Genomic DNA, 22,601 nt, shown 5'->3' on the forward strand with positions numbered 1-22,601 from the left:
GCCCCCCCCCCCTACACTTGTAGTTGAATATAAAAAAAGCAGCCTGCATAGACTGTAGAACTAGAAATTCAAATATACAAAGAAATGGACAAAGGCAGTTTGGTATCTGTCTGCATCAGATCCCCTCTCCACTAGGAGTAAAATAGAAAACTATTCAGCCGTTATGCAATCTAGAATATAAATAGAAATTGAGAAAGGCAATTTGGTATCTGTCTGCATCATAATCATCAACATCCTCCTCACCCCCAGCTACATCAATATCCTCCTCCCGGTGTACAACATTCACACTTTCATTAGCCAAATCTGTAACTGGACTGTGGGTGATCCTTCCAGCATATGCAGAGGGCGTGCTGCAAATGGTGGAAGGAGTCACCTCTTCCCGTACAGTGATGGGAAGGTCAGGCTTCGCAACCACCAACAGCCTTGTACTCGCCTTGGGGATTTGTGATAATTTCTCTTTAGAAGGCAGAGTTGTTTGCTGTTTTGTTGCTGACACCATAACTCTCTTCAATTTTTTGTAGGGGGGGGAGGAGGAGGAGGGCTAAGATCCTTGGGTGAAGCTGAACCACTAGTCATGAACACGGGCCAGGGCCTAAGCCATTCCTTGCCACTCCGTGTCGTAAATGGCATATTGGCAACTTTACGTTTCTCCGCAGATGATTTTAAGTTTCTCTTTTTGCTACTTTTACTTAACTTGGGCTTTTTGGATTTTACATGCCCTATACTAGGAGATTGGGCATCGGGCTTGGAAGACGACGTTGATGGCATTTCATCGTCTATGTCATAACTAGTGGCAGCAGCTTCAGCATTAGGAGGAAGTGGGTCTTGATCTTTCCCTACTTTATCCTCCAAATTTTTGGTCTCCATTATATGTAGCACAAGATACTGCAGAATGTGTGAACTTGGTAATATTGCAGTACCAATGGACTTATACTGCTGGATTGGTTTTGCAAATTTGGTTATAATTATTTATTTATTTATTTTTTTTATAACTTTTTTTTTAATAATGGGGAAATAACTATGCCCTTAGAAGCACAGAGCACAGGACACAGCACCACTGGACTGAACAGGACACAGCACTTGACCCAGCAGCACCACTGAACTCAAAATTGACAGAGCACAGCACACAACACCACTGGACTGATACTGCTGAATGTGTGAACTTTGTAATATTGCAGTACCACTGGACTTTTACTGCTGAATGTGTGAACTTGGTAATATTGCAGTACCAATGGGCTTATACTGCAGGATTGGTTGTGCAAATTTTTTTGTAATTAAAAAAAAATTAAATTAGTTTTTTGTATTTTTTTTAATAACTTTTTTTTATTTTTTTAAACACTTGGGAATAATGGGGAAATAACTATGCCCTTAGAAGCACAGAGCACAGGACACAGCACCACTGGACTGAACAGGACACAGCACAGGACCCAGCAGCACCACTGAACTCAGAAGGACAGAGCACAGGACACAGCACCACTGGACTGAAGTGAACAGGACACAGCACAGGACCCAGCAGCACCACTGAACTCAGAAGGACAGAGCACAGGACACAGCACCACTGGACTGAGCACAGCACAGCACAGCACAGCACAGGATATAGCAGGGCAGAGGACCACCTAAAACAACCTCCCTCTACCCTGATCAATGCCTGAGTGAAGATGGCGGCGGCCAGCGGGAAATTTATAGAATCCGAGTATTGCGAGATCCGACAACGGGATTATGACTCGGAGCCTCGCTTTCAGTTTTGCAATTGGCGGGAATACCCGGATCTGTCTCGGATCGGGCTCGGATCGGCAAGGTTCGGGTGGGCTCGGATTTCAGATATCTGAGCCCGCTCATCCCTATTTAAAACGCACGTAAATCAGCGCTGCTTACTCCCGAATTCAAGGAGCGGATGTGAAGATACGTGCACTGATGAATTTAGGTCTAGGTCTGCTCTACTCTACTACACAAGACGCTGCAGAATATATCCAATACCTTTGTGGATTATAAACTCGTAAATGAACACATAGAAAAAAATTATTGTCACCTCTTTATAATATAGGCATTAGTGAGAAAACATTATTACATTTATTAGATGTTCTTAATATCTACTAAACATAGTATACATCACTGGTACTCAGAACTTAGACTAGCACTTTGAGATGCCCAGAAAATGATTTGGACGTGGCTGAGTGCGCTTGAGTTTGGCACGCCCTTACTGCACGTTGACTACAGCCAAATGCCCCTTTCCCACCCCGTTCACTTCTGCAAATTGTGGGTTGTAGTAATTGTCCTTTGTGTACAAAGACAGAGAGGACAGGGCTGCATTGACTGGCATATGGTCAGGTTCTGGGCATGCCTGGAGTGATTTTGCAAGCAATACACTCAAAATCGGCAGATACATGTATAGATGAATCAGGCCCTGTGTCTCCAATTTTGTATGAGTATCTTTCTCTCTGTTTCCCAGTCCCACTTTTGTGTGTTCCTCTTCTGCCCACGTGTACGCCTCTGTCCTACACTTTGTGTGTATGTGGTGGTCGAGTACTGATGGGAAATTCTTCCCTTACCTTGTCTCCCAGATACGAGTCAGGTTCTTTTCTCTTTTGAATATCCGGTGGTCAGGAGATAAATACTTCAATGAAAGGGACAAAGATTGGTCAAACAACTTGGGTTTATTGAGAATGCGGTAAGAATAGTTTCGGTAAGCCACCGTGCCACTGACCCCTTCAGCTCAAAAGAAATGACAAAATAATGCGTCTGATCAGCATAGAGAACAATAGCATTTAACATATAACATACACCTGGTGAGTATAAGGCAGAATAACGATAACATCTTCAATACACATTGTCTAATAAGGCACACTGGTAATCACAGTTACTACTTTCACGTTAATAATATCTGACTGGTGATGATGCAATAACCATCAATAATAACCCATCAAGACTCTTACGGTCACTACCGCGCCCACTAGAGGGCTACTTCTTATTCAGGTGTTTGGGGTACCGTGCTATTCCCTATGTGTCAGGTGCCCCAATTTTAGCATCTACTGCTGATTTAACTTGAATTGCAGCGGTACCACTAACACTGAATGTCACACCTTCAATATTAATAAATCAATTCTTAGGTAAATCACATAACATTAACATCATCTCAAACATTTGGTGCACCAATATTATCCCCGGTAACATTACCATATTTTCCCACTCAGTCCTGGGCTGACCTGTGCACAGGAATCTGGGTAGTGTTCCAATGTCCTGCAGAGGTTTCCATCAAGGGTTAAGTATTATTGTAGAAAGCAGAGCTGTTGCTCATTTCAGCCACAAGATGGCGCTGTTCTCTCAACAGTCAATGAATCTCTATCAGCACATGTACTCTGCAGCAGGGTATAATGTCCAGATATCAGCACACACACACACACACACAGGATATAGCTGAAACGACCGTCTTAATTGTTCCCTGCAGCCTGTGTATAGGTATGATCTGGGGGAAAAGCTCTCACAGTCCTTCCTTTTACAAGAATGCAATGTCAGTTTTGGATAAATTCTCTCATCACTCTTCCTTCTCACACTGGAGGCTGAGGTTTTACCTTGAAAAGAGTTCTGTAGTTAGTGAATACTGTCTTTGGCGCCCCGCTGCGTGTCCCCAGCTGTTCTCCGTCCGCTTTGCTGGCAATTTCACAGTTCTGGCAGCAGCTTATCTTCTCTCTGCTCGGCTGCACATTCTCCCCCTTGTTCCTTCTACCATGCTGCTCTCTTTCTCCTCCTTCCTGCACAACCTCTTCCTGTTACTCCCCCAGCCAATCAGGGCATTCATCCTCCTCCTGTCAATCACTCCTGGGCACAAGTTTTCAGGAGCACAATTAACCCCTTGTAGCCCTGCTTTTTAAAAGTGTTTATGCACTCCTTTGTGCTGTTCAACAGGGCTTTGGGGTACCACATTCACCCCCGCTTTTTCAGGTGCGTGTCCTCACGCATTAAGACATAAAGGTGGTTGTTCTTTATCAACTCAAATCACACATCTACAACAGTTGTAATGGCAAACATTTTCAATGACAGCAGTTTTAATATACATTATATACAACAGTTTCAGTAGATCTCTAATCCTGATACCGCCAATAGTAGCTCGAAAGGGTCAGTGGGCAGTTGAGGCAAAGTCCCTTCGCCATCGTCTGGCTCTTCGTCCCAGTCATCCCTTGATGTTTCTTCTGGCCCTTGGTCTGGCCTGGGGCGGAGCTTGATATGGGTTCGGCCGTATCCACATACAGGTTCAACTTCCACTTGGGATCCAGCTTACTCCGGGGTCGATTATTCTTCTTGAGGACGATGCTCCTTTCTGGCAGCCGACAGGCCTGCACATCCCAGTCGTAGTCATTCTTCTGCCGTTTGTAGAAGAACGGAGGAGGGCGCCTGCACTGAACAGGTCTCTGCTGAGGGGACACTTTCTCTGCTCTCACTCCCTCGCTCACTTGCTCTGCACTTACTTCTCCACCAGATTCTGCAGCATTCTCTCCTCTTGGCCGGTAGAAACGTCTGCGGAACCTTCGTTGGTAGGGTGCAAATCTGCTTCCTTTTACTGGTACACCACCAGGGCCAGTCACGTTTGCTGCCTCGGCACCCTTCTCTCCCTCCACAACATCAAATTCCACAGTCTCCCCGTCTCCAACACTGCGCAGAAACTTCCGTGGGTTATTTCGCTTTATTGCTGTCTGGTGGACAAACACATCTTCTTTGGTGTCATTTCTGTTGATGAAGCCATATCCATTCCGCACATTAAACCACTTGGCAGTGCCCAAAACCTTTACGTGGGGACCAGCGGACTTTTGATGACCTTATAGGAGCCGAACAGTATGTTGAAAGGCCTGATGACCGCGGGACGCCGCTTGGGTTAATTTACCCTTCAAAGTCGCCACTAGCTCATCCGGGCATCTTTGCAGTACAATTATCCCCAGGATGATAGGGGCTATGTTCCCTTCACAGGGGGCAGTGACGAGACAGCCTTGTCTTGACAACAAGGTCGCTTAGATCTGGATGTCCGCTTCCCAATAACCTTCACACGCAATCTCGAGGCCGTTACTGACGGTCAGCCGCAGCCAGGTTGGGGGTGGTGATAACAGCTGCTCTTTGCCCCAATACTTGTGGAATGTAGGTAGCCGGATGGTCGTAATCTGCGTCCCCGTGTCAAGCATAGCCAGGGTCTCCACTCCATTAAATTGTAACGGGTAACGTGGGACATTGTCCGATGAACTGGGGCCTTCAGTTTTCTGGATCCTGATCTATTCCCGGGGCTCGCCCTGAGATTCGGCCCTCAATCTCGGGGTGTCGGAGTTTAAATGTTCGTTTTGGTCACGGTTTCGTTCTATGTGTCCTATCCCATTGCACCGGCGGCATATCAGGCGCCCTTGACTATCGAATTGGTTGGGCGATCGCCGTACATACTCGCGAGGTGGTTCCCACCTGCCTCGGGCTGGTCTTTGTCTTTCGGACCGCCACTCTGGTTCCCCGTAGGTGGGTGCCGGTGGCCTCGCCATTTGGCGCATCTTTCGCTAAATTTCTGCCATTCCGACGGCCAGCTCCTCCATTTGCTCTTTGAGGGTTTGCATTGGGTCTCCGGTGGGATACTGACCGCTCTGTATTACCGATTCTTGGGCCCGTGTGGATTTTTCTGTGGTGCTTGCCATGGCTCCCCTCGAGCTTGCGCTTTCTCTGAAGCCCACCAATTCTGGGTATTCTTCCTCCCTTCTCCGTTGGTTACCGACAATGGCGATGGCGGTCTCTTTAAACTCTCGGAAGGTTTTGCCTGGCATCTGTGCCTTCATCAGTCGTAGCTGAATCTTAACGCTTTCTTGGGCGACTCCTTCTACGAACTGTACGGTCAGGGCTTCGTCCGCGTTTCGTACTTCCTCTTTGTCCACTGCCTGAATGGCTCTTAGCATCTCTTGTAGGCTCAGGGCATAGTCCCGCAGTGTCTCGTTCGGTTGTTGCTTGCGAGCATATAGTTTCATCTTCAGCTCCGGAAGAGTTCTTGTCTCAAACGTTGTGGAATTTTTTTTTAAAACTTGTGCCGCTTCTTTCTTGTCGTTCCTCGGCCATGAGATTACTTCTCTGAGCGCCGACCCTGTGAGTTGCCTTATTAAGATCTCCACTTTCTGCTGTTCATTCAATGGGTATAGCTGGAACATGGATTCAGTTTGTTCTTGAATTCTGTGAATGAAGTCGTCTGTAGCTTGTCGTTGTCTCCGCTGTACTTCGGGAGCCATGGGGCCCCGAAATAGTACGGTAGGGTTATGGGCATATTTGGTGTTACTGCTGGGGCGGCCTGTTCTGGGTTTTGTGGCCCTGCCGGTTGCTGATCCATTTTTCACTGAGGGTAATACTCTCCTGATGCACTCAGATCCTGTTCGGTTTGACGCCAAAGTTTATGTGGTGGTTGAGTACTGATGGGAAGTCCTTCCCTTACCTTGTCTCCCAGATACGAGTCAAGTTCTTTTCTCTTTTGGATATCCGGTGGTCAGGAGATAAATACTTCAATGAAAGGGACAAAGATTGGTCAAACAACTTTATTTTATTGAGAATGCGGTAAGGATAGTTTTGGTAAGCCACCGCGCCACTGACCCCTTCAGCTCAATAGTAATGACAAAATAATGCGTCTGATCAGCATAGAGCACAATAGCATTTAACATATAACATACACCTGGTGAGTATAAGGCAGAATAACGATAACATCTTCAATACACATTGTCAAATAATCACTTAATTGTCACTGGTAATCACAGTTACTACTTTCACGTTAACAATATCTGACTGGTGATGATGCAATAACCATCAATAATAACCCATCAAGACTCTTACGGTCACTACCACGCCCACTAGAGGGCTACTTCTTATTCAGGTGTTTGGGGTACCGTGCTATTCCCTATGTGTCAGGCGCCTCACTTTTAGCATCTACTGCTGAGTTAACTTGAATTGCAGCGGTACCACTAACACTGAATGTCACACCTTCAATATTAATAAATCAATTCTTAGGTAAATAAAATAACATTAACATCATCTAAAACATTTGGTGCACCAATATTATCCCCGGTAACGCTACCATATTTTCCACTCAGTCCTGGGCTGACCTGTGCACAGGAATTTGGGTAGTGTCCCAATGTCCTGCAGAGGTTTCCATCAAGGGTTAAGTATTATAGTAGAAAGCAGAGCTGTTGCTCATTTCAGCCACAGGATGGCGCTGTTCTCTCAACAGTCAATGAATCTCTATTAGCACATGTACTCTGCAGCAGGGTATAATGTCCAGATATCAGCACACACACACACACACACACACACACACACAGGATATAGCTGAAACGACCGCCTTAATTGTTCCCTGCAGCCTGTATATATGTATGGTCTGGGGGAAAAGCTTCCACAATCCTTCCTTGTACAAGAATGCAATGTCAGTTTTGGATAGATTCTCTCATCACTCTTCCCTCTGACACTGGGGTGTGTGCAATACACTGCAGGCTGAGGTTTTACCTTGAAAAGAGTTCTGTAGTTAGTGAATACTGTCTTTGGCGCCCCGCTGCGTGTCCCCAGCTGTTCTCCGTCCGCTTTGCTGCCAATGTCACAGTTCTGGCAGCAGCTTATCTTATCTCTGCTCGGCTGCACATTCTCCCCCTTGTTCCTTCTACCATGCTGCTCTCTCTCTCCTCCTTCCTGCACAACCTCTTCCTGTTACTCCCCCAGCCAATCAGGGCCTTCATCCTCCTCCTGTCAATCACTCCTGGGCACAAGTTTTCAGGAGCACAATTAACCCCTTGTAGCCCTGCTTTTTAAAAGCGTTTATGCACTCCTCTGTGCTGTTCAGCAGGGCTTTGGGGTACCACATGTACACCACAGTCAACCCTTTATGTGTCCAGTTTTGTATGTGTAACAATTTCTCGCCACCTGTCTCTCTCTCCCCATGTGTGTTTCTCTCTGTCAGCCAGAACTACCATTGGTACGACAGGTGCGTAGCACCGGGGCCAATGAAGATAATGGGGCCCGCTGCATGGCAGATGCAGAGGGTTGGGTGCCGCAGTCCCCTCCTCCCCATCTCTCTGCACCGGGGCCCACAACTCGCTAGTTCAGCCTTTGTGTCAGCTACTCCTAATCAGGGCCTGATTAGATAATAGGCTGACTAGGCTGCAGCATAGAGTGCAAGGCTTTTTGGCGGAGTGTACATTTTTTTAGGGAGCAAACTTGTGACAGGGAGAGGTATAAACTAAAATTCATTTTGAAATATAAGCTAAATGTTATTCTCCAAAGTAAAAAGAAAGCACAATAGAAAAATGAAGTGAGGTTTTAATCTCATATTGCCATGTTAAAGGATGAAGACAATGAGTCATCCTTGGGTGCACGCTAGAGGATAAGCGAGTAGGAAAGACAAGAATGATGAAAGGTGTAGGCATGACAGCCCCCTTTACCTTCACTTCTTCACCATTAGTAGCTCTAGTTCTTGCCTCTGTTCTGCTATACAGTTCTGATTTTAGTGAAAACAAAATGAGTGACAAAAATTGCCGTAACACTTTTAAAAAGTAGCGTTTCGAAAATACTTGAACATATACATTGGTGGTGGGGGATGAAGTCAGATTTTAATTTAAGGACTGGTTGTTTGTACCTATTGCGTATTAGCCTGGTGTGGAAGGCGAAAATGCGCTACGAGCTTATTGGCCTAGGACGACCTAAACTCTTAATCACTCATTGCAGTAGCTTCCATGCTAAAGTGAATGCATAAGGTTATATGATGATTATAATCTAAGGGAGAAAACTAAGTGTGAATCTGTGTTATACATTCTTACTAGGTGTTAAAAAGCAGGTGTGAAGAGAAACTAGGAGGAGGGGATGAATCTGAAAGCTATCTAAGATTCTATATAAAAAATAGGTGCTTTTAATATCTTTATTGGTGACATTGGCTTTTTGCAGATGACACAAATATATGCAACAGGGTAAACAACCCAGGAGGGGTAAAACAAATGATTGATGTTCTAGGTCAGGGGTCAGCAAGACTTGGCACACGGACCACTTTTATCTGGCACGCCAGAGCCTTGAGATGTCTAACTAAAGAAGCCGAAGATGGTCGAAACTGAGCTGCTGCGCAGAGAAAGGAAAGAGGGGGCATGATATAAACTTTCAAATATATCCAGGGCTTTAACAAGGTACAAGAGGGAGACATCCTTCAAAGGGAGAGAAGTACTAGAACACAAGGACATGCACTGACACTGGAGGGAAGTAGGTTCAAAGTAAATTTGAGGAAAAACTACTTCACAGAAAGGGTAGTGTATAAGTGGAATAGCCTCCTATCAGAGGTGGTAGAGGTTAATATAGTAGAGCAATTTCTACATGCTTGGGATAGACATAAGGATATCCTTACAAAGAACTAACAATCAAATAGGGTTTGAGGTTACCATAAGTTAAAAAATGAGCAGTGGGTTAGGGTTAGATGGTTGTTATATCCCATCAAATGTAATATTTCTATGTTATCAGGCCCATCCCTAATTGTTGTGTCTGTCTCCAAATTATGAGTGCCTGCCCATTTATTTCCCCCCCTTTGTGTCTATGCATGCCTTTGTCCCACCACCCAATCTGTCCCTCTCTCTTTTCTCCCAAATTTCTCAACCCCCACAACCAATTTGCACCAAAATTTCCCCCCCTTGTATTCCACTTACCCCCTCTTTACGCCTTTTCTTCCTCCTTCTCTGCTCGAGTTACGTTGTGATAGTAGAAGTGACATAGACGAATAGAAGCACAACCGTGTCCTCTGCCATATAACTGAACCTAAGGATGGCAGATAAGCACAATTTTCGAATTTTTTTGTTTCAATAATAAACTTTTGTTACATTATCATCTTACTCATCATGCTCACAAAACCCTTAGTACACACGCTAATGGGTTTTTGAGAAACTGCTGGTCAGGGATTCCTGACTGCAGATTTTGCCTGCAGTGGAGGGCTGATTTAGAGCGAAAAGCCCTTTAATATATTAACAGAACTTTTTCTCAATTCAAAAATACTTCTGGCGATAATGCTGCTATCACTAGTGATAACCCAAACCGATGGATATTGCCTTTGCATGGGGAATCCTATTTAACAAGTTTCTGGCAGTTAATTGTATTACCACAATACTATATCTATTATCGCCATCTCAGGTGTTGTCCCAACTTTCCACCGCTGTGGCTACAGCTAAAGGTCTTCTAACCCCGCCTACTTTTTGTTGCCCCACATACAGTTGCTTTGGTTCCACCTTCTGATTACATTCAGAATATTTTCCAGGGCCATATAAGTTTTGAATTCACCCCTGAGTATAAGGAAAACTAAGAGCTAAAGTATGAGATAAAGTAATAAAATGTGAGGTAAAATTAAGTCAAATTGTATGGTGCTATGTAGGTAACACACAAAGAGGAGAGCTCCATTGCTCCATTGCTAATTATCATTGCTGAAATAGAAATAATAGAGCTGTCAGTGTTCTTCAAAATCTGCAGTTACATTTTACTGTGCCATAGCTCACTCAGAAACAGGAGAGGTGTCAGGGTTTAGTGCTGAAATAGAAATTGTAATAATAGACCTGTCAGTGTTCTTAAAAGTCTCCAGTGACATTCTACTGTGTCATAGCTCATACAGAAACAGGAGAGGTGGCATTGTTCTTGTCACTCTCCAGTCTCAGTCATGATGATACTAATCCCTCTACCTCATATGCTAAAGCCTATGTTCAAGTGCATAGTGATTTTAAGTTAGGGAAACAAAAATGTAAATAAAAAGCTTGTACCTTTTTAAAGAAAATTGCTAACATGCCATTCTACCCAAAATATAACCAAGCATACCAGCATCAGCTAGCTCCCTTCTCCCAGCTAGATCTCAGCACCTGCAATTTACACTGTCATCATATTCACCCTCATCAGTGTGTACATCATCCTCAAACAATACTAATTCATCCCCGCTGGAATCCACCATCACAGAAGTCTGTGTACTTTGATGTAATTGCCGGTAATGGCCTTCCTCATGGAATTTGTAGTTCATTTTACGGAATAGCTGTCAGGATTTTTGTGCAATTCTTTTAGACCAGACCAAATGTCAAAATGTTGTGCAGACTCATCTGCATCACCACTGGGTGTCTTGGAAAAGCTAAGTTTTTTCCTAGCAGCAATTTCCAGGAAACTGAAGGAGAAGACATCATTGTGTCATGTACCACTTGAGTTGTCAGCTTGCTGACTAGGAGCTCATTGCATCTGTTGACATCTGGATCAGTTGGAAAGAAAGAGAAGACATAGCTCTTAAACCTAGGATCAAGCACAATTGCCAAAATGTAATGATCCGATTTCAAGATGTTGATAACTCTTGGATCCTGGCAAACGGAATAAAGCACTTAATCTACAAGTCCAACATAATTAGCGGAATTGCTTTGTTTCATTTCCTTCTTCAATTTCTCTTGCTGCTTTTCAAAAAGTCTAATTAGAGGACTCACTTGATTCAAGCTAACAGTGTCTGCTCTCTCTTCAAAGGTGACGACTTGGTGGTTTCAGCACCTTGCACAACACAGAAAGTATTCTCCACTGTGCTGGACTAAAGTACATTCCCCCTAAATTCTATTCTTCTTGCAGCTGCTGCATTCTTCTACATGCTGTTGCAGAATGACCCTAAATATTTTGGGACACAGACAGCATCTCCTGCATGTCATTGTCATTTTTTAAAAAGTTCTGTACCACCAAGTTGATTGTGTGAGCAAAACAGGGAATGTGATAAAATTCCCCCCGCTGTAATTCTTTAACAATATTGGTGGCGTTATCAGAAATCACATATCCTCAGGAGAGTCCAAGCAGAATAATCCATGTTGCAATGACATCCCTTAGTTGTCAGCGGTATTACCTCTGACCTGCGCTTTGCCTCATCTTTGACAACCACCTCTCACTGCCACCTTCAAGACTTATCCCGTGCTGCTCTCCACTTATGGAATTCCGTACAACGCTCAAACAGACTTTCCCACAACCTTCAAGTCTTTAGATAATCTTTGAAAACCCATCTCTTTTTTAGAGGTGACCTTATCCTCGATAAATCTATTCACACTAATGCACCCTCACAACTATCCCAATCTCCACTCTAAGCCACACTCCCTCCTCTTGTTTCAGCTGTACCCTCTTCTCTTTAGGATGCAAGCTCTCTAATGAGCAGGGTCCTCCATACCCTTTGTTTTCATGTCTCCATCAATTTTGTCTGCCTTGTCTGTTCTTGTTTTACGTATGTCCTGTTTTATGTATGTCCTTGTCTTCCCTACTGTACGATGCTGAAAGGCACTGTGGTGCCTTTCTTAATTTACGATGATAATAATAATAATAATAATAATAATAATAATATGCCTCTTAGTGAAGCAGATGATACACAGAGTAGTCTGCCTCTGAAAAATGTGACATTCTTGAGTACATGCTGCTGCTGTCCCTGCTGGTGAAGGTGAATCACCAACCCAGTGTGCTGTCACATTCATATAATTTTTAGTTTGCCCAGTTCCACTTGTCCACATATCTGTGGTTAGGTGTACATTGGGAGGAATGGCATTTTGTAGCCCAATAATTACATTTTTACAAACCTTCTGGTAGAAGTGAGGAATAGCTTTTCTAGTAAAATGGTGTGATGTTGGAATTTGGTAATGGGGACAGAAGACCTCAAGTAACTGTTTAAAACCAGCTGCATTAATAGTGGATATTGGACACAGATCTAATACTAGCATAGTCGCCATGGCGTCTGTGATCTTCTTTGCGACTGGGTGACAAGTTTCATACTTGCTTCCTCTTGCAAAGGATTGTTTAACAGTCAATTGTTGTAAACTACTAGTAGTCTTCCTCTTGGTCTGCTTCTGGGTTGATGATCCACCCCCAGCAGCAGTGGGCCTAAAGCTCCAGGATTCTTCTGAGGAGTCCTGGATAGGGGAGCCTTCTCGCCTTAGAAACTTGAATGCAGGACTAACTCCGATCCCTTGTGAGGATATTTCCATTACCAAAATGCACACAATATCAAATAGAAGTACATTTGCGAATATATAAATAAGCGCCCTGCACTATTTCCTTTAAATAATTTTATACCATAAGTTATTTATAAGTAATCCAGTCACAGCCTGATTCTTTCCTTGCCACTGCGTGTGTAGAATGTCATGTTTGCAATTTAATTTTTTTCTGCAGTTAACTTTGCCTTGATTACAGGTGTTTTTTTCTTTACAAAGGTAAAAGGTGTTTTTTACATTTTTGCTTCCCTGGCTTAAAAACACTATGCACTTTAACATATCCTTTACCAGTAGAGGGATTACTATCATCATCAGGAACGCTGAGAGGGGGGGTGGGGCAAGTACAAATTACCGGGACTGGGGCCCCCTACGCATGTCGGGTCCCGGTAAAAATTATTTTTAAAAATGATTGTTAAAAGAACTGTCTGGGGGGTGACTCTTGCTATGTCTGGGGAGGACTCTTGCTATATCTGAGGGGGGGGCTTATGCTTTGTCTGAGGGGGACTCTTGCTATGTTTGGAGGAGAATTATGCTGTGTCTGGGGGGAGGAATTATGCTTTGTCGGGGGGGGGATTATGCTTTGTTTTAGGGAGGAATCATGCTGTGTCTGGGGGGATTATGCTGTGTCAGAGGGGGGATTATGCTTTGTCTGGGGGGGACTTAAGCTTTGTCTGGGGAGACTCATGCTGTGTCTGGGCAGGGGAATTATGCTGTTTCTGGGGGGGACTTATACTGTGTCTAGGCTGAACTTACGCTGTGTCTGTGGGGTTATGATGTTTCTGGAGGGGCTAAAAATTAAGTGGCGCTCAAAAACTGTTAAATAATATATATATATATATATATATATATATATATATATATATATATATATACACACACACACACATATTATTATTTTTTTATTGAAGGTGGAGATTCCTCCTGTAATTGCCGGCAATGTCCGCGTGCCACATCACTGGCAATTGAATCTCCTGCATGTTACTTTATAAATAAATTAGTCTGCAATTTAAAATTTTATGTAATTTTCTGTCATCATTATTAAGTTTATGTTGAAGGGTTGATGGAGCGCCTCTTAATTTTTATTGTGTTTTTATCTTTGTATGGGGTTGCAGAGCCCCTAGAAGCAGCCATTTCTCTTATACAGTTACACTTGTTTCATTTTATGACCATTTGAAGGGAAGCATGCCCCTCCCCTTCTCATCTATGGAGGGGGGGGGCAAAAACTTGCTGTACCGGGACCCCAAATTCCTCTTGGCGGCCCATATCATCATGACTGGTGCCAACAGCTGCTTGGTGCTCCTGCTCTTCTGTAGACTGATGTGAATCCATTTTGATGGCACAATAGAATGTGACTGGAGACTTTTAAGAACACTGACAGCCCTATTATTTGAATTGCTGTTTCAACACTGAACACTGCCACATCTCTTGTTTCTATGTGAGCTATATCTATGTAGAATGTCACTGGAGTCTTTGAAGAACACTGTCAGCCCTATAATTTGTCTTTCAGCACTGAAAACTGCCACCTTTCCTGTTTCTGTATGAGCTATAACTCTGTAGAATTTCACTGGAGACTTTGAAGAACTTTTCCACACCTCCTTTTTCTGTTCTAGCTATGACACTGCCCAACTGCGATGGAGAATGTCAACAATCCTGCTACCCCTTCTGTGTCTCTCTGTCAAATGATCTCCATGGAGGGCGGTACTTATAGAGACCAAAACTCGTGAGATCCAATGACACGACAATGATGTTTTGCCTTATTTTCAGTTCCGAGGGCGCGCGAAAGTACCGAGCCGGCTCGGCTCGGTACTCGGATCAGCTATGTTCAGGTGGGCTCGGTTTACCAAAAACCAAGCCCGAGCATCTCTAATTAAAATAAGATACTGCACATAGGGAGCTACATGATGTCGGAACTCATTACAGTATTCAAATTTAGACAAGTTGTGCCATTCTTTCTTACGTGATCTTGCAGTGTAAACTACCTAATGTTCTCTATTGCTTGTTCTTGGAGCTTTGTTGTCAGTTGCCAGGCTTCTATGTCCTGTATTGAGAATGTGCAAAAATTCTATTATAATGCAAAATGTTAACAAACCCAGACTAATTATGCTGTTCCAATATAACACTACATTATGGCTAAATACAACCCCTTAGAACAGGCATACATAGACAATAAAATATATGAAAATTATTCATAATTATATACTAAAATTCACCAGCCCCACGTGACTAGTATTTAGCATTCTAGTGACCGCTGAGACCACAGAGAGCATCCTCATGATCGCCACACAATATAGAGATCATGTCCCCTCACTAGTTATTTCATCACACCCCCAAACTATTTCATCACAGCCCCATTGGCCAATTTATGATCCGCCCCAGAGATATCATTAACCATCTAACCAGTTATTTCATCACTCATCCCCACAGCCAATTCAGCTCCTCCCATCTCAGCCATTTTATCAACCCACAGCCACCAAATCATAAGACCCCCAGCCATGTCTTCAACCATCCCCCCTGCCATTCCATCACTCACTCCCCCAGCCAATTAATCATTCACTCCCCACAGCCAATTCATGACCCAACCCCCCAGCCAATTTATCACCCCTCTCAGCTATTAACTACCAGGAGTCAATTCATGACCGGCCCACCAGCCATTTCATCGGAACTCAAATTGTCCAACTCTAGATTAGCCCCAATGTTGCTTAGACCACCAAATACAGTCCAATGAACTCATAATTCAAGTTTCATAGAATGCAATGCTAACTTTAAACAGTAGATGGCAATAGTAATCTAAGTATATATAGTCTCAGCACTCCCCTAACAGCACAAAATTTCCATTCAAATTCAAAATATCCAGTGAGGTTCTGCTCCAGTTTCTGCTCCAGAGAGGCTTCTGTCCCTCCAACCTGCTTCACAGAGGGTTCTGTCCTTCCAGCCTGTGGTTCCAGACTCTGTCTCTTTTTTCTAGTGGTCAGCCTCAGTTTTCAATTCCATTTCAATTTCAACCTCTATCTCCTATCTGATGATTCCAGCCTCAGTCTGCTGTTCCGAGGGTCCAGTAATTGCCTCCTGTTCTGATGGATCAGTCATTGCCTACTCTTCTGAGGATCCAGTTTTTACCTCCAGTTCTGAGGATCCAGTCATGCCTCCTGCCAGAGACAACAACCCAAAGACAGGCTAGTCTGAGGTGTCTGAGACGACTATCCAGTCCGAGGTTCCTGAGGCACAAGTGCTGCCCAAAGTTCCTGCGAATGCTGTCCTGGCCTTCATGCTTGAGGCAGCTCTTCCCTTTCTGCCTGTTCAGACAACTTCTTTTCTTTACCAAAGCACTGCCCGCGCATTGTCCTTACCATGCCAAGACTTCCAGCAGCACTCCCCTCCCTAGTTGTTCAGACCACAGCACTCCCTACACAAAGTCCTTACCATGCAGCACTCCCTTCCCTGCCTGCCAAGACAAAACCTCTCTCTTGTCACAGCACAGGTCACATAATGCCCTTACTAGTACCTTCCAGTAACAATCCCCTCCCTGCCTTTTGAAACACATCTTCTCCTTCACAACAGCACTGCCTGCACATTGCTGTAATAAGATGTATAGGCTCCGTGAGTGGCAATGTTTTCTCTGCAGATGGCACACAGGTTGTATAGATATAGATGGTGTTATTACCAGAGGGTTGCTGGTCAGACAATCTTAATTAGATGCGCCGTAGAAAAAAAAGCCTCGGCAGAGTGGAGGAGACCACACAAACAGCACACAAACAAGGAAGGCAATAACTAGAGTAAATGGAGTCAAGGTGATTAGATGTTGCTTTTTATTTTACAGTTCCTGAAGAAAAGTATGATTGCTGTAATTGATTATCACAATTTAAAACCAGACTTACTATAATTTAAACAGATCAGAAGGCCAATAAATAAATAATCGAATAATTGGAGCAGGTGCAATTGTAGAGGAATATATGATTCAAAATAAAAGAGAGTCAATAAATAAATAACTAATTACTTATCATTTAGCTGGAGATTGATCTTGGACCTAACTACTCACAAAGCCTCGGATAGTACAACTACTTCTTATGCAAGATGAACCTTAGACTATCTATGTGTCAGTATTGGGAACAAATATGAATGTAATCAACCAACTATGGATGACTTATCACTTTATGATAATTAATCCATAAACAAGCACTAAAACACAGTTGACACACTTATATGCTAACTTATAACTACATTTGTGCATGCGGTTGGGGACCTTATGTTGCTTTTATTTAAAAAAAAAAAAAAAAACACAGTTATCATTTGGATCATATCTTGTTTCTTGGATAAAAAAGTTTATCACAATCCATTAGAAAATGAGCAAATTGTGTGCATTGGTGATCAGGGAGTTGTGTTTATGAAGAGTACTTATCTCAAACCCTCGACTCCTAAAATCATTATGTCTCCCTGCTGATGAGGTAGGGAGATACCTCAGCAGTATGATCTGACCCGTCTTTCATTAATTCCTTAGTTTGTCTGCTCCGGATCTCGCCCGCGCTCTCTGATTTGGTTAATCCATGGCTCTTTCCTCACCTCTTCTACCTTTCAACATCCATTTTTCTCTCTTTCTGTACTTTTTGAATGCTTATACACCTCTTCGCCCTGTCTCTGTTCTGACACTCCTTGTCAGTTCTCCTCAGACCAACTGGGTCCAAGATGGCTGCCAGCACCTCTGCTGATCAGAATTGATACCTTGCGTAGCAGGGTATTACATTGTCCTTTGCAGCAGCATTCCCCTCCCTGCTTTTTCAGACTGTCCATTTAAGTGTATATTGAGATGTGTGAGTAAGTTCTATGTACATCGCTGCGGAATTAGTGGCACTATATAAATAAATGATGATGATGATAATATTGAGTCCCAGCATTTCTCATACTGCAATTCTACTCAGATTCTACTTGCTGAGCATTGCTGCAGGTTATACCTCATCTCTTTCTCCATAGCACTGCTTGCATTCTGTGCTTGCAATGAACAGTTTTCCAGCAACATTCCCCTACCTTCCTGTTCAGACACCTGCTCCTATTCACCGCAACACATTTAGCACACTGCACTTGCTATCCCCATTCGTCCAGCAGCACTACCAGAAGAGAAGAGGTCACTGTCCAGTGACCTCTTCTCGTTTACTACAGAATTGTATGCACACTGTTCTTCCCATGTCCAGTCTTCCAGCAGCTTTACCCTCCTGCCTATTCAGATATCGCCAGTTGTTTCACCTTACCCTGACAACTTTTCCAGCAGCACTTCCTTACCTTCCTGTCGACACACCTCTTCTCCTTCACCACTAAACTGCTGGTACACGGTCTCCACTAGTCTTGCAGTAGAGCTCCACTCCTTACCTGTTCAGATTGTCCATTGAAGTGTATAAGGAGATCCATTATTTCCCATAGTGCTGAAGCTCAGACTTTGGTTAGCATTGCTTCAGGTTACACCTCATCTCTTTTGCCACAACACTGACCACATAGTGTCTTTACCATGCCCCGTCTTCCAGCAGGACTCCCCTCCCTGTCTGTACAATGACCTCTTCCCCTTTACTAGGGAACTGTACGCACACTGTTCTTTCCATGTCCAGTCTTCCAGCAGCACTTCCTTCCATGCCTGTGTAGACACCACTTCTTATTCACCATAGCACACTGCCCACTGCACATTGCCCTTAACCTGCCTTGTCTTGTCAGCAACACTCACCTGTCTACCCAGACTGCAAATCTACACATATTCTACTTCCCTCCCTACCTGTTCAGACTCCTCCTCCCATTCACCAATTCACCACAGTACTTTCAAAGCACTCTCCCTACTAGTCGCACTCCCCACCCTGCTTGTTCAGACTGTTCATTTAAGTGTACAAGGAGGCCCATTATTTCTCATAGTGCTAATGAAGCTTAGATCTTGCTGAGCATAGCTGCAAGTTGCAACAACTTAGCCTGCAACCTGCCCTTACTTTACTGTCATCAGTAAAAGGCAATGGATGTTACCAGAATGATCACTGGTATTTTTGTGAAATATATACATAAACATTTGTTTGAAAATGAGAAATGAATATTTTTATAACACAGTTTTTGATTGGCCTTTTAAAAGCAGATACATGTTAATATAAAAACTCAAGATTCTCAAAAATGAAGATTCTATAACATAAAGAAAAACTTTAACCAGTATCTTCTCAAAGAGAATTCACAAACAATTGTTTTTTTGTAACTTTTTTATTTGACTGTAATTAGGTAATTGTAATGCATTTTAGCAGTAATAACACTTTTGTGGGTTTTGCACTATGTTTATATATTTTAGCTACACAATAAACATATTAGTAAACTTGGCGATATTATTAAACTTTAACTAAGTACCGACAAACGTTCAAATCTGCAAGTAGAATAAACTAACGTGTGATCTGTTTGTTTTTCACAGGATATTTGATACATGGATAGTCAGGTACAATGGATCACCACATTCATATCCTGAGAACAATGTTCTTGGTCAAGGTCCCAATGACTGTGCTACTCCATTCTTCCCATGTTACAAGAACAAAGACCTCATTCACAAGTCAACTACATTTGGATATAAATATTCTTCCTTCCATGGGAAATAGGAAAATAAGTGATGGTCTTCATTGACGGTTGGTGATTGCCTTCACACACAGTTCGAGATTTTTGAAATGTGCATTCTACAAACTGGGAGAGATTTTTCGTTGTTGACAAATATTTTTCTGTTTTCCAAGCCTATTAAAAGGATTTTACTTAGTCTAATAAATACCATATGATGTTGTTCTTGTACTATTTTACTGTATACAAATTGCTATAGAAATGTTTTTATTTTTTGCCAACTTTAAGTACATATCCTTTTTTCAGTCTGATAAATACAACAATAGGTGGCTCCACTACTTGTAACATAATTTACACATTCTACAGTGTTCTCAATTTGTTTTTACAATATATAGGGCAATATATATATATATATATATATATATATATATATATATATATATGTATGTATGTACAAATATAAAATATTATTTACAGTAATAAAAACTGTGAGAGTGATAGTTAGACATGTTTTCAACAATTGGTAACTTTTGATATGTCTACTGGCAAGAGACATATTGGTAGTATACACACAACATTTTTCCCCCCAGCACACTGCTATAGCCAGCAACAGATCTGCCATTTCTACTGTAGATAAAAATGCAAAAGTCTTTGTTGCACACATTTGCAAATGTATGTTTAAGCCATCCGCCACGCCAAGGCGCTTTTGCTAATAGGATGGTCCTACTCTAAACAATGAGAGTCCCATATATTTGGGCCATACATATGTGTTTTTAAATTGAGAGCCAACTTACCAAAGAGGTACCCCAGAAGCCTCCAAACAGCAATTCAGTGCCAGTACCCCCTCTCAGCTACTGACACCAACATGCCTCTCAGACAAATACAAAAGTGGAAACTGCTCAAATCAATTTATAGGCCATAACAGGTGCTTGAAAGGGTGGGGTTATCCTGCAAGGAACATACACAAAACATTTTTCCCCCAGCACACTGCTATAGCCAGCAACAGATCTGCCATTTCTACTGTAGATAAAAATGCAAAAGTCTTTTGTTGCACACATTTGCAAATGTATGTTTAAGCCATCCGCCACGCCAAGGCGCTTTTGCTAATAGCATGGTCCTACTCTAAACAATGAGAGTCCCATATATTTGGGCCATACATATGTGTTTTTAAATTGAGAGCCAACTTACAGATCTGCCATTTCTACTGTAGATAAAAAAAACCTTGGCTTGGCGGATGGCTTAAACATACATTTGCAAATGTGTGCAACAAAGACTTTTGCATTTTTATCTACAGTAGAAATGGCAGATCTGTTGCTGGCTATAGCAGTGTGCTGGGGGGAAAAATGTTGTGTGTATGTTCCTTGCAGGATAACCCCACCCTTTCAAGCACCTGTTATGGCCTATAAATTGATTTGAGCAGCTTCCACTTTTGTATTTGTCTGAGAGGCATGTTGGTGTCAGTAGCTGAGAGGGGGTACTGGCACTGAATTGCTGTTTGGAGGCTTCTGGGGTACCTCTTTGGTAAGTTGGCTCTCAATTTAAAAACACATTTGTATGGCCCAAATATATGGGACTCTCATTGTTTAGAGTAGGACCATCCTATTAGCAAAAGCGCCTTGGCGTGGCGGATGGCTTAAACATACATTTGCAAATGTGTGCAACAAAGACTTTTGCATTTTTATCTACAGTAGAAATGGCAGATCTGTTGCTGGCTATAGCAGTGTGCTGGGGGGAAAAATGTTGTGTGTATGTTCCTTGCAGGATAACCCCACCCTTTCAAGCACCTGTTATGGCCTATAAATTGATTTGAGCAGCTTCCACTTTTGTACATATTGGTAGTATGTAAGCAATCTGGGGCCAAGGCAGAAACAAAGCCAAAGTGGAATTTCATACCAGAATGACAATGATACATTAGGTATACATGTTTTTATAAGATAAATAAGTCTTAAAAAGGGTAAACTACCTTAATCAAGAAAAAAACATATACTCACTAAAGAGGACTGCTAACTAAAGTACTATTTTCTGGCATATAAACATGTACATGCATTATGTTCTTCATCCAGCCCATTTTCCCATTACTCTATTGAAAAATTCACAATCTCCAGTACACACAAAAAAAAAAACAGCTCCTTATTAGCCTTCCAAGTAGGAAGTTACATCTTCAAAGATAAGGAAAATTAAATAAATGTCATTATTGAGTATACAAATAAGAAAGGAAAACAATTCTTGTATATTCTTATTGCCCCTCATAATCCTTAATTGTAGGGTAGCAGAATGTAGGTGGCATTGTAGGGTGAAGATATAGAAGAGAACGTGGAAGAGGCATGATATAGCATAACTTGAAGACAGGAGTGGAGCAAAATTTGGAAGGGAAACACAGTAAGGGAAACACAAAATGGGACAGGGGAAAGAAGAGGAAGGACATCCTTGCTCATGAGTGCTTACATTCTATAGGGAAAGAGCAGGGTTCTCTTACCTCTCTGTCTGTATGTATTGCGCAGTATTGTCTTATCAATGTTTGTTCCCGATTGTAAAGCGCTACGGAATTTGCTAGCACTATATAAATAAATGTTGATGATGTTGATGAAGGCTTGTAGTAGAAGTCCAAAAGAGTGACACATAGGGGGGAAATAGGTGGGTGGAGAGGTTAGGCTGTGGTCTGGTATGCTTTGGTGAATAGGTTAGTTTTTAGGTTTATGGTTAGGCCGAGCAGAGGAACAGTGGAGGAAGATGAATTTGGAGATGTAGTGGGTAGAGGTGAGGGCCAGAACTTTGTAGGTTAGGCTGTGGAGTATGAATTGCATTCTAAAGAAGATGGGGAGACAGTGAATAGATTGGTAGAGATGAGAGGCAAATGCAGAGCATCGAGAGAGGAAGATCAGTTTTGCCACAGTGATTAGGATAGATTGAAGAGAAGAGAAGTGGATGAAGGGGAGGCCAAACTGGAGGGCAGACTTTCAAAGTTAGAGATAATAAGAGAGTGGACTAGAGTTTTGCTGGTGTCAAAGAAGAGGAAGGGTATAATTTTGGTGATGTTCTGTAGATGGAAACGACAGAAGCGGA

At 42.7% G+C, this 22,601-nt stretch overlaps 1 protein-coding gene across 2 annotated transcripts in view; it reads left to right on the forward strand.

The window, feature by feature from the left end:
• The window catches only part of LOC142157928 (tyrosinase-like), a 101,623-nt gene extending 81,724 nt beyond the window's left edge, over positions 1-19,899 (forward strand). For both annotated transcript variants that reach the window (XM_075211438.1, XM_075211437.1), the window contains exon 5: positions 19,405-19,899. In XM_075211438.1, coding sequence (XP_075067539.1) covers positions 19,405-19,585 — 181 coding nt within the window. In that variant the 3' untranslated portion in view covers positions 19,586-19,899. The remainder of the gene's footprint in view (positions 1-19,404) is intronic.
• The last annotated feature ends 2,702 nt before the right edge of the window (positions 19,900-22,601 follow it).

This window comes from Mixophyes fleayi, chromosome 5, assembly GCF_038048845.1.
Source record: "Mixophyes fleayi isolate aMixFle1 chromosome 5, aMixFle1.hap1, whole genome shotgun sequence".
In the NCBI taxonomy this organism is placed as follows: domain Eukaryota; kingdom Metazoa; phylum Chordata; class Amphibia; order Anura; family Limnodynastidae; genus Mixophyes; species Mixophyes fleayi.